The sequence below is a fragment of the Echeneis naucrates genome, chromosome 18 (assembly GCF_900963305.1).
Source record: "Echeneis naucrates chromosome 18, fEcheNa1.1, whole genome shotgun sequence".
Taxonomy (NCBI): domain Eukaryota; kingdom Metazoa; phylum Chordata; class Actinopteri; order Carangiformes; family Echeneidae; genus Echeneis; species Echeneis naucrates.
Genome location: NC_042528.1, coordinates 14,142,129 through 14,167,553, shown reverse-complemented (window position 1 = coordinate 14,167,553; position 25,425 = coordinate 14,142,129). Strand labels below are relative to the sequence as shown.

General features: G+C 40.4%; 1 protein-coding gene across 1 annotated transcript; it reads right to left on the bottom strand.

The window, feature by feature from the left end:
* Positions 1-745: 745 nt before the first annotated feature.
* LOC115059082 (tyrosine-protein kinase receptor TYRO3-like) lies at positions 746-22,581 on the bottom strand. Its single transcript, XM_029526675.1, has 14 exons — positions 22,501-22,581; positions 14,020-14,081; positions 12,894-13,509; positions 10,423-10,578; positions 8,307-8,499; positions 6,751-6,845; positions 6,077-6,190; positions 5,721-5,801; positions 5,545-5,637; positions 5,034-5,155; positions 3,300-3,409; positions 2,822-2,981; positions 2,544-2,680; positions 746-1,383 (listed from the first exon to the last, which is right to left on the bottom strand). Exons 3-14 carry the CDS (start codon positions 13,411-13,413, stop codon positions 1,059-1,061), a joined length of 2,106 nt encoding a protein of 701 aa, XP_029382535.1. The 5' UTR covers positions 13,414-13,509; positions 14,020-14,081; positions 22,501-22,581; the 3' UTR covers positions 746-1,058.
* Positions 22,582-25,425: the final 2,844 nt, after the last annotated feature.

The window sequence follows — 25,425 nt, the reverse complement described above, 5'->3', positions numbered from 1 at the left end:
CTGACATTTGCAGCCGTTAACTGCTTTTTGCCCTGCAAGGACAGACTTAATTAAGCATAATTCACTTCCAAGGGCTCACATCTCACATCTTGAAGAAACCTCTTCAAGAAATCCAGACTCAGCTCAGACCAGGGTTCAGTACTTTTTCAGTCATAGATTCCCTCGTGGACTCACCTGACTCCTGTAAACTGTGATGAGTCTGCATAGACATAACAGTAAAGCCCCAACTCAAGCATTTACAACAAGGAACCCTTCACATTTAAGTGCGTCTATCTGCATGAAAGTCATTACTTAATTGAGAAAATATACAAGATCAGACTCAAGATTTTAAGAAACAATAATTAGACCATTGAAAAAAACATTACGATTACGTAATAAAACATTACAAAAGATCAATTTTAAAAAAATCTTTTCTGGCCCTCATTCAGAAATTTGACTCTGATGCTAAGTACTATCTCCTAATATGACTCAATATTGGAATTGGTATTTAAAACTTATCACTACCTATACATTTCACAGCTCGAACCTGGGTGAGTTGCATGCAAGATGAGTGATGTGCTAAAGCGTGTGTGAGCATACAACAATCAATATCAACTCCTGGTGGGGCTAACCAACAACCTACACTTGCTTGTAAAAGAGTTAACAGTCCTGTTCTTAGCTGTGCTTGTTTTATGCTAAGTTGGCCCAGTTCTTGAAAAAAAAAAAAACAACTGTCCTTCCTCGTGCCTTGGATGCAGGTCTGAGTGGTTGGATTCTTCCTCAGAGGATCCAAGCCCAGAGAGGACCCAGGAACCAAGAGAGAGGGTTCCAAGCAGGTGTGGAGGAAGCCTCGGGAGAAAAGAACGAGAGGAGGAACAGGAGGTTTTTGTAGAGCTAGGTCTCATGTTATACAGTGACCATTAGCAGCTGGACTTACAGTTTGTGGTTGTGCTTCCACATAGGTGTGAAAAGATTATCATTATATGGGAGCTGAGTCCAAAAGGCCTTCCTTTGTTCAAAAAAGGAGCACATTGTCTTGAATGGGCTGTGCCCCAACACTTATAAAAGCATTGTTTGATTTAGTGATTATTATTCATTGTCATTGAATCAGTGCTATATTTAAGGTAGCCACCCTCCTCTTCCATATCATCAGCTTTGTCTGCAGCAGCACCCACAGGACTTGGCAGGTAGACATTCTCCCCCCTCCCTCCAGAGTTTGTCTGTTGCTCCAAAGAGGCAGCCATGGCAGAAGCAGCTTCCAGGCCCTGGTTGATGTAGCTAGCCTCCTGGCAGGCCTCCAAGACTGGCAGCTCCAACAGAAGACTTTTCAGTTTCTCACCCAGTTCTTCAAAGCCAGGCCTCCGGTTCGGCTTCGTATCCCAGCAGCTCAGCATGACTTCATAACTGTGTTTGGAGTAAGATGGAGTAAAGTGTTACAGACACTACAGATATAGTACATTAAAGGCTTAAAACAAACAGGTTCTCAGAGGAATCCATCTGGATATGTTTCACATGTCTGTCAATTGTGAGCACTGCAAATAAAATATTCTTCTCTCATGTCATTTAGCTTGAATATATGCAGTGGGGGAAATAAGTACTGAACATGTCAAAAGAAATTTCAGTAAATGAATTTGCTATTAGACTGTTTTTCCACTTTTCCACTTAAGAAATCTGGACATGTAAATAAATGAAAATAATTTAGTTATTAGTAATGAAGTGGAATGAAATCGAAAAATAAAAATCATCAACAGCTAGAAAGTAATTCAACCTACTATTATCAGCTCGGACAATACATGTGGTTTGGCTTTTTGTTATTGAGGTGTCACATAAAAAATATTTCACAATAGGTAAAAGCTAAAAGCTCTGCATGTATTTCCAAACGTTTGGATCTTCAACCATTGGAGTTGATATTTAGAAGTGAAAGGAACATCACTCCACCATCAACTGGCCGCATTTGTCAAAGGAATTAAAGATCAGGTTCACAAGGGGCCCTTGGAATCTTGAATGTTTCAAACAATCAGTTTTGATGATTCGACCAATATTACAGCAGAGCACTGCACTGAAGTCGAAGTCTTTTACACAAAGTTATAAATAAGTTTCAGTTAAATACTCAAGATGTGATATGATATGGCTTTATTTTTCTGCATGATAATACACTGATTATACACTGTAAGGCATGGATTTGGTTCCACAGAGTCCAGACCCAAATATTATAGAGGCAGTATGAGATCACCTGGACAGAGAAAATAAATAAAAGACAGAAATGTATAGCAGAATAGTTAGAAGAGCTGAAAGAAGCCTGGTGTAATATATTACCTCACAACAATCTCCACAAAAGAGTTTAAGATGTGGGTTGTGCCAAGGGAGGTCACACTAGATACTAGGAAATTTTGTTCTGAAAGTTATGGGGGATTCACTGTGTATATATTTCCAGTATTTTCTGTTTGTATCCATATAAAGACAACAAAAAGATAAACATGGATGATTAAAAGTTGCTGAGTAAGTGGTGGTCTAAGACCTTTGCACTGTATATATTCTGTATATTTATAATGAATCAAACTCACAGTTTATGGTCACACCCCTCAGGTGGCTTGAGCCTCATTCCAGACAGTAGTAGGTCCAGTAGCTCATTGTTTTGGACTCCAGGATAAGGAGTTCTCCCCCAGGACACAATCTCCCACATTGTCACTCCAAATGACCACTGACAAGATAAAAACAAAAATCACAGCACTACTTTTTGTATATGTAATGTACAAAATCAGACATTCAGTAAAGTTCATAATCAATAAGAGTCAAATCTATTCTTTCAAAACTGTGCTGTTCCACAGACGAATGTACTCACCACATCACTTTTGGTAGTGTACACAGACTCAGACAGACTCTCCATGGCCAGCCACTTGATCGGCACACGAATAGCTACTTTCTGTCGATAATAATTGCTACTGTAGACTTTCTTGGATAAGCCAAAATCAGCTACAGATACCCTGAGGTCATCACCCAGCCTGTTAACATAAAAAAAATTAAACAGTATATTTGTATTACAAGTAATGGTGTAGTGTATTTGCACTGTTCTAAGTAGTGCTGTGTTGGCTCAGATTAAAGGACAAAATATGAGCTCTGTCACAGTATTTTATTTTTTACATTTTTTACACACACACCCAGTCTGTCTCTCACACTTTTCAACAGCTTCTTTTGAACATGCAAACCCTGGATGAATACCAATAACCGAGGACAGAGGCACTATCAGAGAAGAACAAGGGTGGCATAGTGCTTGACCCACCCGGCTTCTTCCCCCCAGTATCTCCCTTTAATTGACTCACATGCAGTTGCGTGCAGCCAAGTCCCTGTGCAGAAACCCCTGCGAGCTCAGATAGTTCATCCCTGCAGCAATGTCAATCATGAAGCGCAGGAGACTCTGATGGGGCACAAACTGGAAGAGAATGGTGTGGTCTTTCATTTATTTTAAATCTGAGTAGCACTTTGTGGGTGTTTTAGCATAGGTGTGGCTGGTAATAAATGGAAGATACGTATGGCATGTTATCATTATAAATTGAAGACACAAACACAAATCCACACTGTGGTAAAGAATTAAATAAAATAGTATTAATTTTGATGCTTTTTCCAAATTCTCATGGTTATAGGTCTTGTTTTGTTGTTCACTACAATTGATGATCAGATCATGGACATATTTGACAAATGCAGCCTTCCATACTACGATTTACTCAGCCTCTTGGTCGACAACAATTGTAGTTCATTTGGTTAAAATTATCACCTAGCGAGCTAGAGCTCAGCCACTGTAAGTTCTTATTCAGTTCACTCACAGAGTGAAATTCATTTGGATTGAGGTCCAGCGGGTGTTCAAGAATGCAAAAGCAAGCTCAGCTACAGAACAGAATGAGGTACCTTACAATATTTAAAACAACTTACAAAGGTTACTCTACAGAGGAGTGTGAATTTTTCCTGTATCCTCAGTAGAGATATGCAAAAAATGTTTTTTGAAATCAAAAACATTGAACATCCAACTATTGTCTGGACCACTTATCAATTTTTTTAAACAGAACAGGGGGAAAAGAGAGGAGGTTCAGAAAAATAAGCCCCATCAAACTGCTCGCACACCAACACTAATGCACTAATAAAGTGCTGTGCTAGGACGTCTTGGGTACATAATTCTCTTGGAAGTCATCACTCTCGGGGATGATTACATTAAGAAGTTCAATGAGAGGAAGGGGTCAGTGCAGGAAGATAGTGGAAGAAATGCAAAGCAAGGTCATCAAAGATCATTGAGGTTGTATGCTGGCACATCTAAATGGTCCCTGATCAGAAAAAGTTGCTTCAAGATGTGGGTGTGATATCGCTACCTGGACACAAACCAAGGGCTTTTTCAACACTGGCTTGATCCCTTGGCTCCAATTGTCTGGTGTCAGAACGTCAACTGATGATGTGTTAATGATTTTATGAAGCCATGTTTTGACTAACAAAAGAATACTGTGTTTCCAATAATTTTGCCATTTTAAAGCCTACAATTAACATATACAATGTTAGTTTCATATTCACAAAAACATTTAGTTTCAATATGAGTATCGATATCAATAAAAAAATCCATTACAACTCAATACATCAGTACAATGTTCACCTCTGCTAATGCCAATCAACAGAAAGAACAGCCAAAACTGCAAAAACCAGACCATTGTTACTATACTTATTCTGCATGTTATTTATTGGATGTGGGATGCCTGGGGATGTAGTTCAGTGATAGACTTCAAACCCCAGCCACAATGCAAACCAATGGTTGGCCTGTGCCTGTCCAAAGCCTGGAGATATGAGGAGGGTTGTGACAGGTAGGGCATCCGGCATAAAAACTGTGGCTAAATCATTAATGCAAGTCACACAGCTGACTTGCTGTGGTGAAATTGTGTACGAGTGAAGCAATCTTCTCTTAGTTCCAGGGGGGCAACCATCATTCCCCTCGTATGTATATATCTCTAGAGGAGGGTGTGCTGACATGCATCAGTTCTATTTATAGAGTTTATGTGCATGCGGTGACTGCATCTCACCATAGGAATATCACCATAACGTGTAGCAATGAGGAAGTGGCGCAGGTCTCCATGTTTCATGTAGGGCAGGAGAACCAGAGGAACAGGCAGGGAAGAGCCCTGTTCTCTCTGCAAAGTGACCCCTGCAGGACAAACACAGTCTCATTTCTCTCACAATGTTACCTCTGCTGCAGAAGAGAAGAGAAAGCTAATCTAAGTGTGTGGGTAGATTAAAAGATGAGACACAAACATTCTAATTTACCTTTCAAAAATGTCAGCGCACCAGATCAGAGAACAAATTCTTTATCGCTGATAGAAAAAGAGTTTCACCAAAATACACGCCTTGAGGCAAAATAAATGGCGAACCTGAATAGATATTTATCTATATAGCAAATGAAATTATAAAACATGTTGTTCATGTTTAAAATAACACCTGTTCTGCTGATAGGCCACACTCAGCAAGGTTAGACAAGAACAAAGTATTTGCAAATCAGCAATTCCTCAGCTAAACCTAAAGGGTGATATAACTTACCAAGAAGTTTGACCACATTTTCATGATCAAAGCTCTTCATGATCTCTGCCTCTCTCAAAAACTCATGTAATTCTTCCTGGTTGTAGATTCCCACTAGGTGAGTAAGAAAAAAAAGACAAATATAAGAAAACTTTGAGTGGAGTTCTGATATAGTGTTCACTATCAGTTCTACACACCTTTCATTGTCTTCACAGCCACCTTGATGTGCAAGCCTTCTTCTGCATTAAAAACGCCTTCATATACAGAACCAAACTCCCCTGTACAACAGTAAGCATTGCTTTTAGCAATCATTGTAACACAGAAAAACTATCATGAAATACCTGTCATTACCAACGTATTTGATTCACTGGAGGCTGAAAGAGAAATCATTCACTGAGTCATTATTCAACAATAATATGAATAATGAATAATGAATAATAATCATTATTCAACAATGATGTGTAAACAGGAGAGACAGTATCATTCATCTAGAATATTCTACCCTAATCAGAGTTGGTGAAGTGACAGACAGGATTATTTATGAAGAACTGACCTTTGCCCAGCTCTTTGCCCAGTGTCAACTTGTTTCTTGCTATCAAGACATCCTTCAGACTGGCCAGCAGCCTCTCACTGACCCCCTCCAACAAGTGGGCCACCCCCTCTGCCACTGAAACACAAAGCAAAACATTCAATGTCCAAATGTGACAAAAAGAAAAGTAACATGTTTGCAGCAGAAGGCTGCTCATCCTCTGAATATGAACTAAGAGTCAGTTAACACAATTTCTGAATGCAGGCTGTGAAAATTTCTGTGGACTGACTCATTGATCACAATATTAATATAGAGCCTCCACCTGCTTTTCAATCAAAGACCCCATTAAGGTAACCTATTATATTACGCATTACAATATATATTTAGGGATATCTAATGTTAGGGTGCAACAAAGCTGTTGATGTCTTTCAACTGTAAGTTGCATTGCATTAAAGCATCTACCAAATGAATAAATGTAAATGCTAATAAAAAATTCAGACTGTTGGATATGCATGTTTGCTACAAATAAAGTACAGCCCTCGCATGAAAATATTTGCTGTGTTTTTCCCACTGCTTTACAGTGTGACCACAAAGGATAAAACACATAACTATGTTTGGTTTGATCAAACTGAAATTCTGTTTTCAAATGTCAGAGATGACAAGATGAAAAGGACAAAGATACTGATCATTACACTTACTGTTATCCTCCTGAGGTGCAGCCTCCTCCACCTCTGGACATTGGTAGGAACGTTGAATATTGATTGGAAAAAGCTCTACCGTGTCTGGGTCTGAACTGAAGGCACATTGTGATTTTAAACATTTTAAATGTAACATAGTTCCCACATGCAATGGTCAACACTGCCTACTCACAGCAAGAGGATTCTACTTCAAATCTCAAGTCTGAGGCCTTTGTGTGTGCAGTTTGGATGCTCTCCTTGTGCCTGCATGGGGGAACCCTGCATGGGGGAACCCATGTAGGCACAGAGAGGACCTCCAGAGAACCAGAAGGCAACTCCAGGATTCCTCTCACTGTCCAGAGACATGTATTAATTGGTTTAGATGAATTAATTTCTGACTACCTGTGGGTGTGAGTGCAAATGTGAATGGCTGTTTTTCTCCATATGTTGGCCCTGAGATCTACTGGAGACCTATCCAGGATATACTGCGCCCCTTGCCCAATGTCAGCAGGGACTGGCTTCAACCATCAGTGACCTTAACAGTTAAGTCACATTGCTAATGGATGGTTTATGGGAAATGTGTGGTCACTGGAAAACAATTGCAACATTGTACCCAAAATGAAGTTTTAAATCTAATGTTGCTCAAAATCCTGCAATATTGACTATTTCTCGGCAGTTCTCAGACAGTGTTTCTCATTTTTCAAAGCTACTTTCAGAAATATCAGCATGTCATACATATAGTATGTAGACAGGGCTCAATAACTTATCTAAATTTAAGTATATTCACTATTTCTATTTTCACAGTCAGTTATTACACAACAAGAAAGACACACAAACACAATCATGCCACTGGGAGGAGGAAGACAGTTTCAAAGTTAAAAGTAACAGAGAAAATTCATTTGTGGTTATGATTTTGTGACAGCTGCAAACACAGAAAGGACATTCAGACAGAGCCAACAAAAGGCCCAGAAGGAGAAGACAAGAATATGTTTAATGAAATTTGTCTCAATGGGCTGCATCCTCAACAAAGAACCTTACTTTATTGCATATGTGAGGAGAAATAAGCTAACAACGATATGACACTAACATACTGCTAACAAACATCTCAGCACTAAAGATCAGTGTTATATTGGAAAGCTACCGTGTGGCCTTATTTCTGAGTCAAACAAATAATGACCCCAGATAACCTGTTCAGTCATTTTATTATTGTCCAAGGATATGGTGGGCAAAAGCTCAGTAGAATAATCTAAAACCATGTTGATGTGAAATGAAACAATTTGCTATGGAATAGGCTCATTTTAAACAGAAACCTCAGCAAAATGATGGTGTTTCATTTTATGCAGAAGATGCACTGTCAAGTCTTGTCAATTCTACCAATTCATACTTTAGGCTGAATTGGTCCACAAGCCTAACAGCTGAGCTAAACATTAAGCCCAGAGGAACTCTGGTTGTTGTCTATTCAACTTTTGTACCATTTAGAGGTTTTCACTGGACTTGAGCTGCTGGCATTTCATTAAAGGAAATGATAACAGATAAAAAGAATTGCACTGAGACACAGAGGTAGATGATTCTTTTACCTGTGTTGGGTGTAGTTCCGACGCAGGAGACACACAACCATGGGAATTACAGCCATGAGCAGCAAGATAGCAAATAAAACACCAACTGTCAGCCACATGGACATACGTCTGTAGTGGTGTGCAGCAAGTGCTAATTCATCCTTTGAGATGTACAACTCTGGGGTCACAGTGACCACCACTCCAGGCTCTTTCCCTGGAAGAAAAAGTGGCTCGCGTGACACATAAATGAAAAGTAATGTTCATGTTAAACATCACATTTAAATAGTCTCTAAAGTGGACCCAATAAGTAAATCTGTTGCACTGCTACTTTTCCAAAAAATTTTATAAAAGTTGCCACCAAAAAAGTGTTATTAGCTCAGACCAACAAACAATGGTTGCTTCTAATTATATCTGACTGCTAGTCTGGTTCCTAGCAGTAGTGTTTATCAGCCTGGCCACTGTCCGAAGGAAGAAACAATTGCAGCTTGGGCCACAAACCCTGAAATTTTGTTACTATAGATCTATTAACATAGTTTTTGGATATCTATCTAGCTATCATCAGACTAGCCATAGCCCCACAGTCTAAATGCCCGTCTGACCATGGTTCTTTTATTAATTTAGTGACTATCCAAAAGCTTGGATTCTCTCACTGAGCCCCTTCAGCTTCTCTGCCTCTTCGGAAAATAGGATTCTTTGTCTTTTGTTGGGGAGCTTTTCCATATTTACTCCTGTTATACATTACAACAGGAAAGCCTTTTTTATTGCGCAATTGCTTTGTCTTTGCACTGTGAAATGACTTTTAACTTTTCTGTGAATTTTTGTGCCTGGTGCAGAATTGAAGAGAAAAGAAGTGAAAGTGACACTTAAGCTTTCTCGCTTTCTTATCAACTTGTTTTAGCATTGCACTGTGTAATCAGTATCGGGTTATTATAAATTCAAACAGATTACCTGTCTAATGCCATTTAATACTAACTCAGTTATACTTCAAAACATGAAGGCTTCTCTTGTTAATATTTGAATTAAATATGGAAAAATTCATCAAAGCTCTGAAACAAATTTTTCTTTCTACATCAAAAGCATAAAATTTCTATTTGGTTCAGTTTCATATTTAACCTTGATTTCAGATGCAGCAGCAGTAACTTTTTTTCCACACTGAATTTTTGACTTCCGTTTGTTACACGGACATAAACACAACTCAAACAGTTAGATTTTGCTATTGTATATGTCTGTGGATATTTAAATAAATAATTAGTGAACACATTCTACATAACAATGTGATGAAGCGATAGTGTGCATATTGAATGTTTAAATTCAAAGGAACTGGTGCAGCTTTAAACAACTGCAGCCCACATGTCTTTTCCCCAAATGAGCTCATTTAAGCAGTGTACATTTTTAATTAGCTGGAGATGGATATGGAGCTGGAAATTCGTGATAATTACTGGTGAAGCAACAACGAGACAAAGATTTCTGATTAAGTTTGCTCATATTAGCTAAAAGACTGAAGTAGCAGATCCTCTTATCAGGCTTACATACATCTATTAATGGTCAACGTAGCAGTGGATGCAAGTGGTGCTCCGTGGAGGCTGGATATATCATTCAAGGCTTGCACTGACAGTCTGTAGCCACACTGGGGATTCATGCCTATGATGCTGACTGAGGTGCTGTTGAGCTCTGATGAGTCTAGCAGGAACATTACATTGCTCCCACATGCCTCCCACACACCACCAGCCTCTGCTTCCTTCTGACATTTTACATGATACGTAATTTCCTGTCTGCCTCCCCAGTCGAGAGGAGGATCCCACACCAGTTTCAGCACTGAATCATTGTGATGTTGGACCGTTAGGTTCACTGGAGCAGAGGGTGGCTCTGTGAGGCACATAGCAGGGAAGCAAAATCAAAATACACCAAAAAATGTAATGTATACAGTTTCACAGAAGGAAGCCAATCAATGTGCAACACGGTGGACATCTGAGAAATGATCATTTCAATGAAAGACAAGCATTAGAAAAAAAATCACTGAAGAGGTAAAAAATTTGCAATGTACATAACTTACATAAGACCTTTAATGTCTAATCATTTGAAATAATTTTATAGTGGGATGACACTTGGTGATTCACAGAAAACCCGTCAGTCTTACTGGTACAGCTGAGGTGATCTGGCTCCGTTGGCAGTCGGCTGAAACCCTGCAGACAGTCACACCTCTCTGATCCTTCTACGTGTGTCCTGCTGTTCGCTGGACACAGCTGGCATCCTGCACTGTCATTAGCTGATTTGTAGAAGCCCATCCTACATGCTGGTGAAATAGAAATAATCACTGATTGGGGAGGTTGAATTACTTTGATTATGAAAGTGTTCTTTATAGAGAACCTTTTTAAATGACCTCAAGCATTTCTCATATTTCTTATCTCTCATTGTCCAATACGTGGACTAACATTTAGGCCCCAGAGTGTTTTATCAAACTGTCCCTGCTGCTGCAATGGCAAAAATGTCACATTTTAGATAAAAATAAGCATGAGTCAGACATTTTGTTTTTTTTTTTTTTTGTTGAGCAATGCAAAGGAAATGTATCAAAAATAAAACATAAGGGAAGGAAGAGATTAATGAGGAAGAGGATATGAAAGTCAGGAGGCATTGCTCATCAAATAGAAAATGGCAGTGAAAATAGAAAGAGAGATATCTCCTGAAAGAGACATCTCTGAATAGCAATGTCTAAATCACATTACAATTACATTACTGATGGTGGATGGAAACTGATGAAAATTAAAATACATTGTTTTGAGGTCATTTGATGTGATGTTTTGAAAGCACAGTTTTCACACACACGTAAATCTTCTTGGCTTAACATGAGTCATTAGGTAGTGATTGATTTAAACAAAACATTCAGTTTGAGCTTTTTGTGTAGGTTATAGGTCATCCAGGTTGAGGGCAACAGGACTTTGTTTTAGATTCTTAAAGACATTTCACCTCATCCAAGAGGCTTCATCAGGTCAGAACAGCACAGACTCAACTTCCTCAGAAAAGTGCAGAAGTTTGATTTTGCTGACTGCTTCTAAAAATTTGTTCTTGCACTTATGTGGCAGATAAAGCAAGGGTACAAACCAAGTTTAGAATTTTTTTTGTTATACATGGAAATGCCAAGATTAAAGACAGAAAAATGATGAATGAAGCAATGCCTCTGGAGAAAGATACTCTCCTTTTTATAACATAGTTTAGTTCTGTTATAATTTATTTACTCTTTCAAAGTGTTCACCATAGCATGCTTCTTGAATACTTAGTATCAATTATCATATTCATATTCATATTGCAAACAGTATTTAAAAACAGGACCGTCCTGTTCCTCTGATGTTATAAAGTGAAATTTTGGAAATTTGTCTCCTGATCATCTTAGTTGCTGCTGCCACTTTAGAAGTCCATTTGGGCCTTATGATCAGACACTTCAATCATCAAACAAATAAATGTCTTTATTATTATTCAGATTTTAGAAGTTGTCTTGTAAGTGCAGGAAATTCTTAAGTCTATTGTCCCTTTTTTTTTTTTTTTTCAAAAATTGTAACTACATTTAAACATAAGACCAATAGTAAGATTTATTATTAATGTCATAATCAGCAGTAAGAAGATCAAAGTTGGACAAATTCAAATCCAAAACTGGAAGGGCCAGTAAACAACTTTGGGCAATAAATCTAAATTTACCTCAATGCAGTGGTCATTTCTTCAGATGAGACGAGACCAAATATATTCGTAATAATGTTTTTATTTTGGTTTTTTTTTTAATCGCTAAATGACAAGACAAAATCAATGTCTGTGCTTAAATTAACACGCATTTTTGTGGACAGAAAAAAATCTTTCGATCTACTGTATCAAATAAAAACCTTAATTTTTTTTTTTTTTTTGGTCAGAAGAAGAGATTTATATATTATGTGTGGCTAAGATAGAACAGTGCCAGCTGACTTGTTGATTTGTTATTCAATAAATGTATTCCTGCCTGAAATACATTTTACAATAATAGATTAATTTAGGGGTTTAGGGTGAGAGACAGCATAGCGACATGTGGTTCAATATTTGGATATTTTTCTGCTTCAAGTTCAAATCCACCTCACAAAATACTGATTAAAAATTTTGATCACTCCCAGATTGTGATGCTTCCAAAATCACGTGTTGCCACTTCATTAGGTAATAACATACATGTGAGATAAGTGAGAAAAAGACCAAAAATTCCATCCATTGGTGAGAATGAATTGGCTGAAATTAGATTAAAATTAATCTGCTTTTAAGGACTAAAATGAGCTCCATCAACTACAACTAACCTAAAATACTTTGGGTTTTGTTTTGTTTTTTTATAAAATCAGACTAAATGCTCAGACTTAGTCAACTACAACTTGACAAAAAATAGTACACAGTAAACTAAATAACAAAAAACTAATAAGAGCATCTGATACACAAATAAGCTCAATGTTTTGCTAAAGCTGTTTTTGTGCTTAAAGGGACACATTTTCTCATGTTTTGATGTTGTTGTTTTTTTTTTGAGTTTGCACTACAATGAAGAAAAATATTACTGTTTGAATGAATTCTAAATGTTTGATGAATTAAAAAAATCCTATGGGATCATACCTTGACAGGTGTCACCCATGACTTGATGCCCAGGCTCACAGGCACATCCCCCCTGCAGTGGCCCCCACACTCCATCCAAATGACACTCTCTAATGGGCAGAGAAACCTCCACAGCTCCCTTCACACAGGAACCTGACAGAGGCCCAGACCCAGCCCCCGCCCCTCCAAACCAGGCCAGGTGAGTCATAATCTCAGGGCACCTTCTGTAGTACAGCCTGATGGAAGTTAGCAACACACATGTTCCAGAATAGAGGAAGGCAATTTGGAAGCCTTGGCGCTTTACAGAGCCCAACTTCAATGCCAGGCTATAGTTCAAATAGCTGGATATCTGGCTTAAAGGGACTGTGACTGGGAATGGCTTTGAGGTCTGAAGTTCCAAAACTGCCCTATCCTGAAATCTTGAGATAGGTGTGTCTGTGTCATAAAAGTGAACTTGCAGTTGGCTGAGCACTCCAGATGGTTCCTCTTCTTGGGAAAATGCAACATCCATTAGCAGATCATGGGCTTCTTTACGCTCCATCCAGTGGCTTAAAATACTTCTTGGTATTCTTCTCCCACAAGCCTGGAGTACAGGCACGCGACTCTCTGTGCCAAGTCTAAGATGGATTTCATTCCACTGGAGTGACAAGAGAGAGGGAAAATGAAATCAATGAAAAGCCACATGGAGGTCTATGGAGACTGAAGGCTGGAGCCAGACTCTAGTGGCCTTTAGAGGAACTGCAGCGTTGGCTTCATTTTTAACCTCCTCAAACTTGATTCAGTCCTTTCTGTCCCTCCAATTTTCCTAATTTGTGTGAAGTGTTTGTGCATTAGGTGGCATCACGTCTTTGGTCATTTTAATTGGGATTAATATTTACATTTTCTATCCCCTACTTAAAATTGTGTACTTCACATTTTTCACCAAAGATGAACTACAAGCAACTCTCCACAAATTTTGATTAAATGTGAAAACGTTCATTTCAATGCAACATAAACATTGCGAAGACACAAAAAAAACCTATTCTGTTATTGGTGTCATTACAAAGCAAACAAAAAATAATAAAAAAGGTTATTTCATTAAAATGTTTTTTATTCTGTATAAATTTTCCTTGTGCATGATGACTTTTATTATAAAACACACACTTACTTCTCTGCGTGGGGAAGATGTCCATTCCAACCTGGTCTGTTTTTCAAAGCTGAAAAGCTCCACTAAACAGAGTAGGCAAGAGGAAGTTAAGACAGTTATAGAGTAATGCTGAACTTTCCGTGACAAATATTTTTCCACTCTCAGTGAAGGAACAGTGAACAGTGCCAAGTCAGAAGTTTCTAGCAGCAGCTTGTACACTTGGGCTGAGCCTGCTCATAATTATTTTCTCAATTCCCGAAATCTTTAATTTTATTTTTTTGCGCCTTACACTAATTAGGGCATATATGGATGATATGAAGTTGATAACTACAACGGTGCCATGTATGAAAAGAGCACTTGAGAGACTTAATATAAACTTAAAGTGGGCTAGTATGAAAATCAAGCCTAGTAAGTCTAGAAGTATCTCAATAAGCAGAGGGAGATTAAGTGATCGAAAGTTTGTAATAGATGAAAAGGACGGAGAACAGGTAGTGCAGTTTCAGAAGGATGTTGCTGAGTGACTGGATAGAATAGACAAATAAGGACTTCCAGGAAAGTTGAAGCTGTGGTGATTGCAGTTTGGATTATTTCCCAGGTTGATGTGGCCACTGTCATATATGAGATTCTAATATCTGCTGCAGAGAAAATGGAAAGACTAGTAAACTTTTACATTAGGAAGTGGCTAAGTGTTCCAAGATGTTTAAGCACTGTGGCACTGTATGGGAATGACATACTTCAGCTTCCAGTATCTAGTCTAGTGGAGGAGTTTAACTGTACTAAGGTTAGGACAGAGCTCCTGTTATCTGGGAGTAAAGATGTGGTAGTTAGTAAGGTGGTTCCAAACCCAACCAAGGGGAGAAATTTTAATCCAAGAATGGCAGTGCAGGAAGCAAAAGCAACTCTTGGGCATACAGAGATTGTGGGTAATGTACAAATAAGCCAGGGAGACTTGGGGCTTGGCCGAGGCAAACCGGTGTGGAGTAGAGCAGGTCCCAAAGAGAAGAGGAAACTAGTTGTGGAGCAGGTACGTAAACAGGAGGAAATATCAAGGACTGTGAGGGCAGTGGCTCAGGCTAAGCAGGGACAGTGGTATGGAGCAAAGTAGTATTAGATTTTTGATAGGGGCAACATATGATTGATTGCCAACTCCCCAGAAACCAAAACTCTGGGTAAATGGAGACCCGCTATGTTCGTTGTGTTCAGGTACTGCAACTCTAAAGCACATCTTGTCAGGTTGTACGGTTAGTATGTCGGACGGTATACGTGGCGACATAACCAGGTTTTAGAAAGCTTAGCTGCAGGCATTGAAGATATACGGAGGCAGGCAAATTTAGAAGGGTCTAAGACAAAGAGAGTGGCAATTCAGTTTATTCAAGAAGGAGGGAAAGGTAATAAGATAACAAGGAGGCAAGGCAGCTTAGAGGATGCTAGTGACTGGGAGATGCAGGTAGATTTAGGAGGAAAGTTTGTTGTTTCCCAGGAAATAACCTGTACAAAACTAAGGCCTGATATAATTTTGTGGTCTAGGAGTAGAATGAGAGTATATTTCATAGAGCTGACTGTGCCGTGGGAGGATTCAGTTGAAGAAGCATATGAAAGGAAAAAGCTCAGGTATCCAGATCTAAGTAAGGATGCTGAGCAGCGAGGATGGAAGGTTAGGATTTGTCCAGTGGAGGTAGGATGTAGAGGGTTTGTAGCCAGATCTGTTGCTGCTTTGTTGAAGGAGTTAGGAGGAAGGGGACAGAGGGTGAGGAAAATAGTGAAGGAAATGTCAGATGAGGCAGTAAGATCCAGTCAGTGGATTTGGGTTAGAAGAAGAAGGTGTCCGTGGCGTGAAGTGCGTGCGGTAAGCGTGTTGCGTCATTTCCGGTCACTGGCGGTTGTGCTCTCTATTGTGCTTGTGTTGTTTCCACTGTTCTTCTGCTATTATTTCCTAATTCACTCGAGTAATCAGGCAGAAAATTATTTTCACACCAACACTAGGTTTTAGAAGTCAATATCTCCCCTTTCTCCAAAGTTTATAACCGTTTCTGTTCCTCCCCTAATCAAACTACCCGATTAGCAATGTCCTCTAGCTCTCTGTCTCCACTCTCTGTTCCTCCTTCTCCTCCTCCTCTCCTCTCCTGTTCTCTGTGCCTCATGTGTAGTTATTCTTCTGCCTCCTTTTATGATAGCACCTCTTGTCATAGATGTAGGATGATGGTAGAAATGGAGGCGAAGATTAATGAGTTAGAATCCCGGCTCCGCACTTTAGCTAGCCCAACTTATGCTAGTGTAGTTAGCCCCCCCTCTGTAGCCGGTGCGGACCAACCTAGACGAGCTCATACGGCAGCTAAGATAGTTTCCTCCCCCCCAGTGGCTCCCGAGCAGCCGGGATCTAGTCAGGGCGGCTGGGTGACTGTCCGAGACAAGAGGCATAGTCGTAGGCAGCAGCCCCCGGTTCACCACCGACCAGTTCACGTTTCCAACAGGTTCTCCCCTCTCAGCGACACACCCGCTGAAAAGCCGACTCTAGTGATTGGTGATTCTATTCTGAGGAACGTGAAGTTAGTGACACCGGCGGCCATAGTGAAGTGTATCCCGGGGGCCAGAGCAGGCGACATCCAGTCTTATCTGAAACTGCTGGCTAAGGTTAAACGTAAATATGCTAATATTGTTATTCACGTCGGCAGTAACGACACCCGACTTCGCCAGTCGGAAGTCACAAAAATGAATGTGGAATCGGTGTGTACTTTTGCTAAAACGATGTCGGACACTGTAGTTTTCTCCGGCCCCCTCCCTAATCGGACCAGTGATGACATGTACAGCCGCATGTCGTCATTTAACCGCTGGCTGTCGAGGTGGTGTCCCGAAAACAACGTGGGCTACATAGATAACTGGAAGTCTTTCTGGGGGAGACTTGGTCTAATTAGGAGAGATGGTGTCCATCCCACCGTGGACAGGGCCGCTCTCATTTCTAGAAATATGGCCGATTTTATTAGAAATCCAAAACCCTGACAATCCCGGGTCGAGACCAGGAGGCAGAGCCGCAGTTTAACACGCTCCTCTGCGCCTCAGTCAGAGCGGTCACCTGCGGAGAATAGAATAGAGTCTCTGTCTATGTTTAGGTCTATAGAAACTGTGTCTGTCCCCCGACCACCTAAATTTAGACAAGTTAATAAACCCAAACTAAACAAAAGAGGAGCTAAAAACAAAAACCTAACTGTAATTAAAACAGCCACAAATTTAGTCTCAAATAACACTGCGATCAAATGTGGACTGTTGAACATTCAATCATTATCATCAAAATCTCTACTAGTTAACGATCTCATAGCTGATCACCATATTGATTTATTTTGTATAACTGAAACGTGGCTGCAGCAGGATGAGTATGTTAGCATTAATGAAGCTACACCCCCAACTCATGTTAACTTTCATATCCCTCTTACCACAGGTCGAGGAGGGGGGGTGGCAGTAATATTTCAGTCAAACCTATTAATCAACCCCAGACCAAAATCTGGCTGCAGGTCTTTTGAAAGCCTCACTCTTAGTCTTTCCCACTCAGACTGGAAAGATGAAAAACCAGTTCTGTTAGTCACAGTATACCGTCCACCTGGTCCGTACTCAGAATTCCTATCAGAGTTTTCTGAGTTTATATCAGAGTTAGTACTTAGTACAGATAAAATCATTATTCTGGGAGATTTCAATATACATGTTGATGTAGAAAGCGACAGCCTTAGTTCTGGGTTTCTTTCCCTCCTAGACTCAATTGGCTTTTCCCAGCATGTGAATGAACCCACTCACTTTTACAATCATATCCTTGATCTTGTTCTAACATATGGCATTGAAATTGACAAGCTAACAATTCTTCCCCAAAATTCTCTCCTGTCTGACCATTACCTTATTACATTTGAGTTTACTTTAATGGGCTCCACAGCATTGAGGAATAAATTCAGCTATAGAAGATGTTTATCTGAAGCTGCTGTGGCTAAATTTAAAGAGAACATTTGGTCATCATTCCCAACAGTGCCATATCTAAATTTAAATGAGGATTTCTCCCATACGCAGGTTGATGACCTTGTGACTAGCACTATGGCCACACTGCGTTCGAATCTTGATAATGCCGCCCCTCTCAAAAAGAAAGTATTCAATCTGAGGAGGATGGCTCCCTGGTATAGTTACCAAATCCGTACCTTGAAGCAGACATCAAGGAAATTAGAAAGAAATTGGCGTTCCAGTAAGTCAGAAGAGTCTCACAGAGCCTGGAAAGACAGCCTAAAAACGTATAAAAAAGCTCTCCACAGTGCTAGAAGTTCATATTACTCAGCACTCATAGAAGAAAACAAGAACAACCCCAGGTTTCTCTTCAGCACTGTAGCCAGGCTGACAGAGAGCCATAGCTCAGTTGAACCAGTGATCCCTTTAGCTCTAAGCAGTAATGATTTTATTAGTTTTTTTTCAGACAAAATTCTCACGATCAGAGAAAGAATTTATCAGCTCTTGCCTACGTTAGATAAAAATCCCCTTCTGAAGACGGCAACTGCTGAATCAGCTGCGGCGCCTCTTTTACATCTGGAATCATTCTCACCTCTGAATCTCTCAGAGCTAGCTTCTATAGTTTCATCATCCAGACCGTCAACCTGTCTATTAGACCCAGTACCAACTGGCCTCTTTAAAGAGATCTTTTATTTAATTGAGCCGTTCATTCTAGATTTGGTTAATCTGACTTTATTTCTGGGTTATGTACCTCAGGCACTTAAGACTGCGGTCATCAAACCCCAGCTTAAAAAGCTTAATCTTGATCCAGATGTTTTGGCAAACTATAGACCCATATCGAACCTTCCATTTATTTCTAAAATCATTGAGAAAGCTGTAGCAAAACAACTACACGAGCATCTGGATGGGAACAGTTTGTTTGAAGAGTTTCAGTCAGGATTTAGAGCCCATCATAGCACAGAAACAGCGCTGGTTAAAGTCTCCAATGACATTCTAATGGCCTCAGACGATGGATCAGCCTCCATACTTCTCCTTCTAGATCTTAGTGCTGCATTCGACACCATAGATCATAATATTTTACTACAGAGACTGGAACATGAAATTGGAATTAAAGGAACTGCACTAAAGTGGTTCAAATCCTACTTATCAGATAGACATCAGTTTGTTCATGTAAACAACAGCTCCTCCTCATGTACTGTAGTCAGTCATGGAGTCCCGCAGGGTTCGGTACTTGGACCAATCCTCTTTACGCTTTATCTGCTTCCTCTAGGCAACATTATCAGGAAACACAGCATCAATTTCCACTGCTACGCAGACGATACTCTGTACCTATCAATGAAGCCAAATGAAGTCAGTCAGATAGTCAGACTGCAGGCATGTCTTGAAGACATAAAAGTCTGGATGACTGGAAATTTTTTACTTCTCAACTCTGACAAAACAGAAGTTATTGTACTCGGTCCTAAGCACCTCAGAAAAATGCTATCTAATCATCTCATCAGTTTGGACGGCATTACTTTGGCCTCCAGCTCCACTGTAAGAAACCTTGGAGTAATTTTTGACCAGGACATGTCCTTTGTCCCTCACATAAAACAAGTTAGTCGGGCAGCTTTCTTCCACCTGAGAAACATTAGGAAAATCAGAAACATCCTTTCTCAGGATGATGCAGAAAAACTAGTCCATGCATTTGTAACTTCTAGGCTGGACTACTATAACTCATTACTATCTGGATGTCCAAACAGATCTCTAAAAGGCCTTCAGTTAATTCAGAACGCTGCTGCACGAATATTAACAGGAACTAGGAAAAGAGATCACATCTCTCCCGTGTTAGCTGCTCTTCATTGGCTGCCAGTAAAATATAGAGTAGAATTCAAAATCCTTCTTTTAACGTATAAAGCTCTTAATGGCCAAGCTCCATCGTATCTCAGAGAGCTCATAGTTCCTTACTGTCCTAGCAGGCCACTCCGCTCTCTAGATGGAGGTTTACTTGTGGTTCCTAGAGTCTCCAAGAGTAAATCTGGAGGCAGATCGTTCAGTTATCAGGCTCCTCTTCTATGGAACCAACTCCCAGCATCGGTCCGGGGGGCGGACTCTTTAGTAACTTTCAAGACCAGGCTTAAAACTTTCCTGTATGACAGAGCTGATAGTTAAAAAGTTAAAGTCCTCTACTCTTTAGCTATGCTGCTATAGGCCTAGGCTGCTGGGGGAAGGACTGAGCTTCTCTCTCTCTCTCTCTCTCTCTCTCTCTCTCTCTCTCTCTCTCTCTCGCTCTCTGTCTCTCCCTGTCACCCTCTCTCCCTCTTTCTCTCTAACTCCCTCCTTGCATGCGCTGATAAAAACCATCCTTCTTAAAAAAAACAAAAAAAACAAAACAAAACAGTTTCACCCAGTTCTAAGCATTTATACTGCATTTACTAACCATGTTCTGCCAAAGTCTCTGTCTCTCCCAGTTCCTCTCCTCTCTCTCCCTGTCCTCATCCTGCAGGTGGTGACTCATCTCCATCCCATGTTCCTGCAACACCTGCTGGTCCCATATAGCATGAATTCTGTATTACAGCTCAACTCCATGAACTTCATGCAACAACATGTTCCTGCCTACACCCCCCCCCCTCCAATGCCTGCCTGCCTGTCTCTCTCTCTCTCTCTCTCTCTCTCTCAACCCAACCGGTCGAGGCAGATGGCCGCCCCCCCTGAGCCTGGTTCTGCTCGAGGTTTCTGCCTCTTAAAGGAAGTTTTTCCTTGCCACTGTTGCCAAGTGCTTGCTCATCGGGGGATCTGTTGGGTCTCTTTAAATAAATTTATAAAGAGTTTGGTCTAGACCTGCTCTATATGTAAAGTGCCTTGATGTAACTTTGTTACGATTTGGCGCTATACAAATAAATCTGATTTGATTTGATTTGATTTAGAAGTAATAGTAGCTGGGGGCCCAGCAGGGGAAGCTTTTAAGAAAGACAGACTCTTGGGAGAAGCAGAGGAAGAAATCCAGGAATAGGAAGTGTATTTAAGTGGAGGGTGTGGCCTGTTTGAGCCTCTTTGAGACCATGTTAGTCCAGGTGAGTTGGTCTGTATTGGTTTGTTTTTGACTTTTGCTCTCTCTCTGATTATAGGACTGTTGAGATGAATTTGTTTGCTGAATCTGCTAGTGTAGCTTGTCCTCCACCTCCTGCACCCTCTATACTTTCATGCCCCCTACTGAAACCAGGGCCTGTATCCCATCCCTACTCTTATCTCCACCTCTTCTATTTCTCCCCCCCTACCTGAACCAGGGTCTGTATCCCCACCCCGCTTTCACTGGTGCAGTGGGTGAGAGGTCAGAGTAGGTGACGGTAGTGGTGTTTGAGATGGTTGTCTTGACGTGAGGGACGGTGATGGCTGACATTAGGGGGCTGACCAGTGATCACTGTCTAGCCTCCTGAAGGTGTCGTGGGAGTAACTAGATGAAACACACTTGAAAGGAAGTTCCCACCTGATGACCCCAAAGACATGTTAGGTTGAAGCAGTAAGAAATTTTCATATTTGCAAATTTGCATCTTTGTTTTTGATCAGTTTCAGATAATGGTGCCATCCTCCGCAGATGTGCTTCAGTATGAAAAAGCCCTTAATGTTTAGTTTTGTTTAGTGCGTTGACAGGTTGATCACTGGTGATGCTGCTGACACTCATTGTATTCTCTACAAAATGGTTGGATGCTGCTTTCTTAGAGCAGGTTCCCTATATTATTTCCATGTTGGTTTGGATTTAATCAATTTTGTTATTGTTCTCGTTTTGTATGTTTTGGCTTATGTTCAGTATTCTGTATACATTCAAAATCATTTGAAGTGAGTTTTTTTTTTTTTTTTTGAAAGGCTACACAATTTAAATTGTTTTGCGCATACTTGTTTTCTTTTGAAGCAACATGAACATCAGTTCATGGAAGTTTTTTTGATTTTACAGACTTTGCTTTCATTGCCTCTTACTCTGATTTGAAAACATGCTGGGAAGATGAATGACAAAAATGGAAAGACAATAATTTAATATCACTTGCAGCTCAATTTAGCTATTTCACAGAAAAAAGAAATATGCCAATGTGTTTTGTTTAGGCTTGCTCATGTTTTCACCGGCATGCAGCAGGTAAACATCCACTTTGATTAATAACTCAATGAAGCTTTTACTTTTGATAAATGAGCTAATTTTTCACGGAATATTTTTAAATCTGAGATCTTTGCTCTTAACATCCAAAAAAAGTCTCTGTCTCTGTGAGCCCTTTTATTCTCATTAATTAAGAGTATAAGATACATCATAACACAGAATCAAGAGTTAAAGAATGGGCAAAACATATCTCTTAAATTAAAACTGCAATGAGTGTTCCCATCCCACCCATCCCACCCTAACCCTAACCCTCTTGGAGCACTTCCTATAAACAACCAGAATGTGGCCCACAGCATAAAAACCCCTAAACTACTCACAGGCATTTAATTGTTGTTGGCTTTTCCTTTTGTTTTTGTTTGTTTGGAAAGGGAACAAGTTCTTCTGTAAAACATCCGAACACTCACCCTCCTCTGCTTGTGTGTCCCATATCCAGATACACAGTGAGACTAAAGTGGTCCAGATGAGCCACGGTTTACTGTTCCACATCACCATGTTTCACACTGGCTTCAGATTTTGCTCATAATCCACTGTCTTCCATCAGCCTGTCATCAGCTGTGAGTGTTCACACACTAATGAGTCAGCCACAGGAATGTTGTCATTAAAGTTGTGAAATGAGCTGCCCGCCTCCTCTGGAAAACTTGCTCACATCCTTTCGAGTAGCAGACTGTTTATTCATGCTGTTTCTGCTTCTCAGCATAATACACAACCGTATCCTAGAAATGGATCTGCATGACACTTCAGCTGCAAAATATTATGAGGGAAACATTACCTGTGAAACAAGTTAGCTTTTAACATATAGTAGTATACAACCAAACAGTAACAAACGGCATTTGAGCCCACGGGAAGGAAGGAAGGAAGGAAGGAAATTAGAAAGAAACTGGTACTCTCACCTTTGAATCTCTGTTAGCTTCCAGTATCAACTAGGCTCTTAAAAAAATGATTTTTTTACTTAATTGAGCCGTTCATTCTAGATCTGATTAATCTGGACTGGACTGGACAGAGACTGGAACATCAAATTGGCATTAACCACTAAGGTGGTTCTATCCTATTTATCAGATAGATATCAGTTTGTTCATGTTAACAACAGCTCCTCCTCAGGTACTGTATTCAGTTATGGAGTCCCACAGGGTTCGGTACTTGGACCAATCCTCTTAAAGCTTTATCTGCTTCCTCTAGACAACATTATCAGGAAACACAGGATCAACTTCCACTGTTATGCAGACGACACACAGCTGTACCTATCAATGAAGCCAAATGAAGTCACTCAGATAGTCAGACTGCAGACATGTCTTGAAGACATAAAAATCTGGATGGCCCAAAAATTTTTACTTCTCAACTCTGACAAAACTGAAGTTATTGTACTCGGCCCTAAGCACCTCAGAGAAACACTATCTAATCATCTAATCACTGTGGACAGTATTAGTTTGCCTTCCAGCTCCACTGTAATAAATCTTGGAGTAATTTTTGACCAGGACATGTCCTTTGTCCCTCACATAAAACAAGTTAGTTGGGCAGCTTTCTTCCACCTGAGAAACATTAGGAAAATCAGAAACATCCTTTCTCAGGATGATGCAGAAAAACTAGTCCATGCATTTGTAACTTCTAGGCTGGACTACTGTAACTCATTACTATCTGGATGTCCAAACAAATCTCTAAAAGGCCTTCAGTTAATTCAGAACGCTGCTGCACGAATATTAACAGGAACTAGGAAAAGAGATCACATCTCTCCCGTGTTAGCTGCTCTTCATTGGCTGCCAGTAAAATATAGAGTAGAATTCAAAATCCTTCTTTTAACGTATAAAGCTCTTAATGGCCAAGCTCCATCGTATCTCAGAGAGCTCATAGTTCCTTACTGTCCTAGCAGGCCACTCCGCTCTCTAGATGGAGGTTTACTTGTGGTTCCTAGAGTCTCCAAGAGTCAATCTGGAGGCAGATCGTTCAGTTATCAGGCTCCTCTTCTATGGAACCAACTCCCAGCATCGGTCCGGGGGGCGGACTCTTTAGTAACTTTCAAGACCAGACTTAAAACTTTCCTGTATGACAGAGCGTACAGTTAAAAAGTCCTCTACTCTTTAGGTATGCTGCTATAGGCTTAGGCTGCTGGGGGAAGGACTGAGCTTCTCTCTCTCTCTCTCTCTCTCTCTCTCTCTCGCTCTCTGTCTCTCCCTGTCACCCTCTCTCCCTCTTTCTCTCTAACTCCCTCCTTGCATGCGCTGATAAAAACCGTCCTTCTTAAAAAAAAAAAACAAAACACAGTTTCACCCAGTTCTAAGCATTTATATTGCATTTACTAACCATGTTCTGCCAAAGTCTCTGTCTCTCCCAGTTCCTCTCCTCTCTCTCCCTGTCCTCATCCTGCAGGTGGTGACTCATCTCCATCCCATGTTCCTGCAACACCTGCTGGTCCCATATTGCATGAATTCTGTATTACAGCTCAACTCCATGAACTTCATGCAACAACATGTTCCTGCCTACACCCCCCCCCTCCAATGCCTGCCTGCCTGTCTCTCTCTCTCTCTCTCTCCCACTCTCAACCCAACCGGTCGAGGCAGATGGCCGCCCCCCCTGAGCCTGGTTCTGCTCGAGGTTTCTGCCTCTTAAAGGAAGTTTTTCCTTGCCACTGTTGCCAAGTGCTTGCTCATCGGGGGATCTGTTGGGTCTCTTTAAATAAATTTATAAAGAGTTTGGTGTAGACCTGCTCTATATGTAAAGTGTCTTGATGTAACTTTGTTATGATTTGGCGCTATACAAATAAATCTGATTTGATTTGATTTGATTTGCATCTCTACTCCCTCTTTGCCCCAGAACATCAAGCTCTGGAGGATTATTTTATATAATAATCATTAAGAAAAAAGACATTTAAAAAATCCCCTCCTTATGTAATGTATGTCTTTATGTCTACTGTATAGAATAAGGTCACCTGTTCATAGATACGAGACAAAGCTCTCAGGCATCAGCTGATTCTGTTTGTAAACAAAGCCACGCCGTCTCTTCAGAGTCCAAGATGAAATTTCTCCGCATCCTCCGGCGACGAGAAGAGGTGAGTCTTCTTCTGCACGGATTTTGATGAAAACCTCCGAAGGAGTCAGCATCAATAAACTGCCTCGGATGAGGACTCCTCTGACTTGGTTCGGTTTTGCCGTGCCATTAGTACGGTGAGCCCTTTCCAGCGTGATGTATTTATCATAGGCTGACCAAACGTCCTCTTTTCCCGGACATGTCCACCTTTTCAGTCCGGGGGGGTTAGTAATTGATGATGATGTCCGGTGTTCCTTTTGTGTGTGTGTAAGTGTGTATATGTGTGTGCCCCCCTCTCCCCCGGTTGTTAT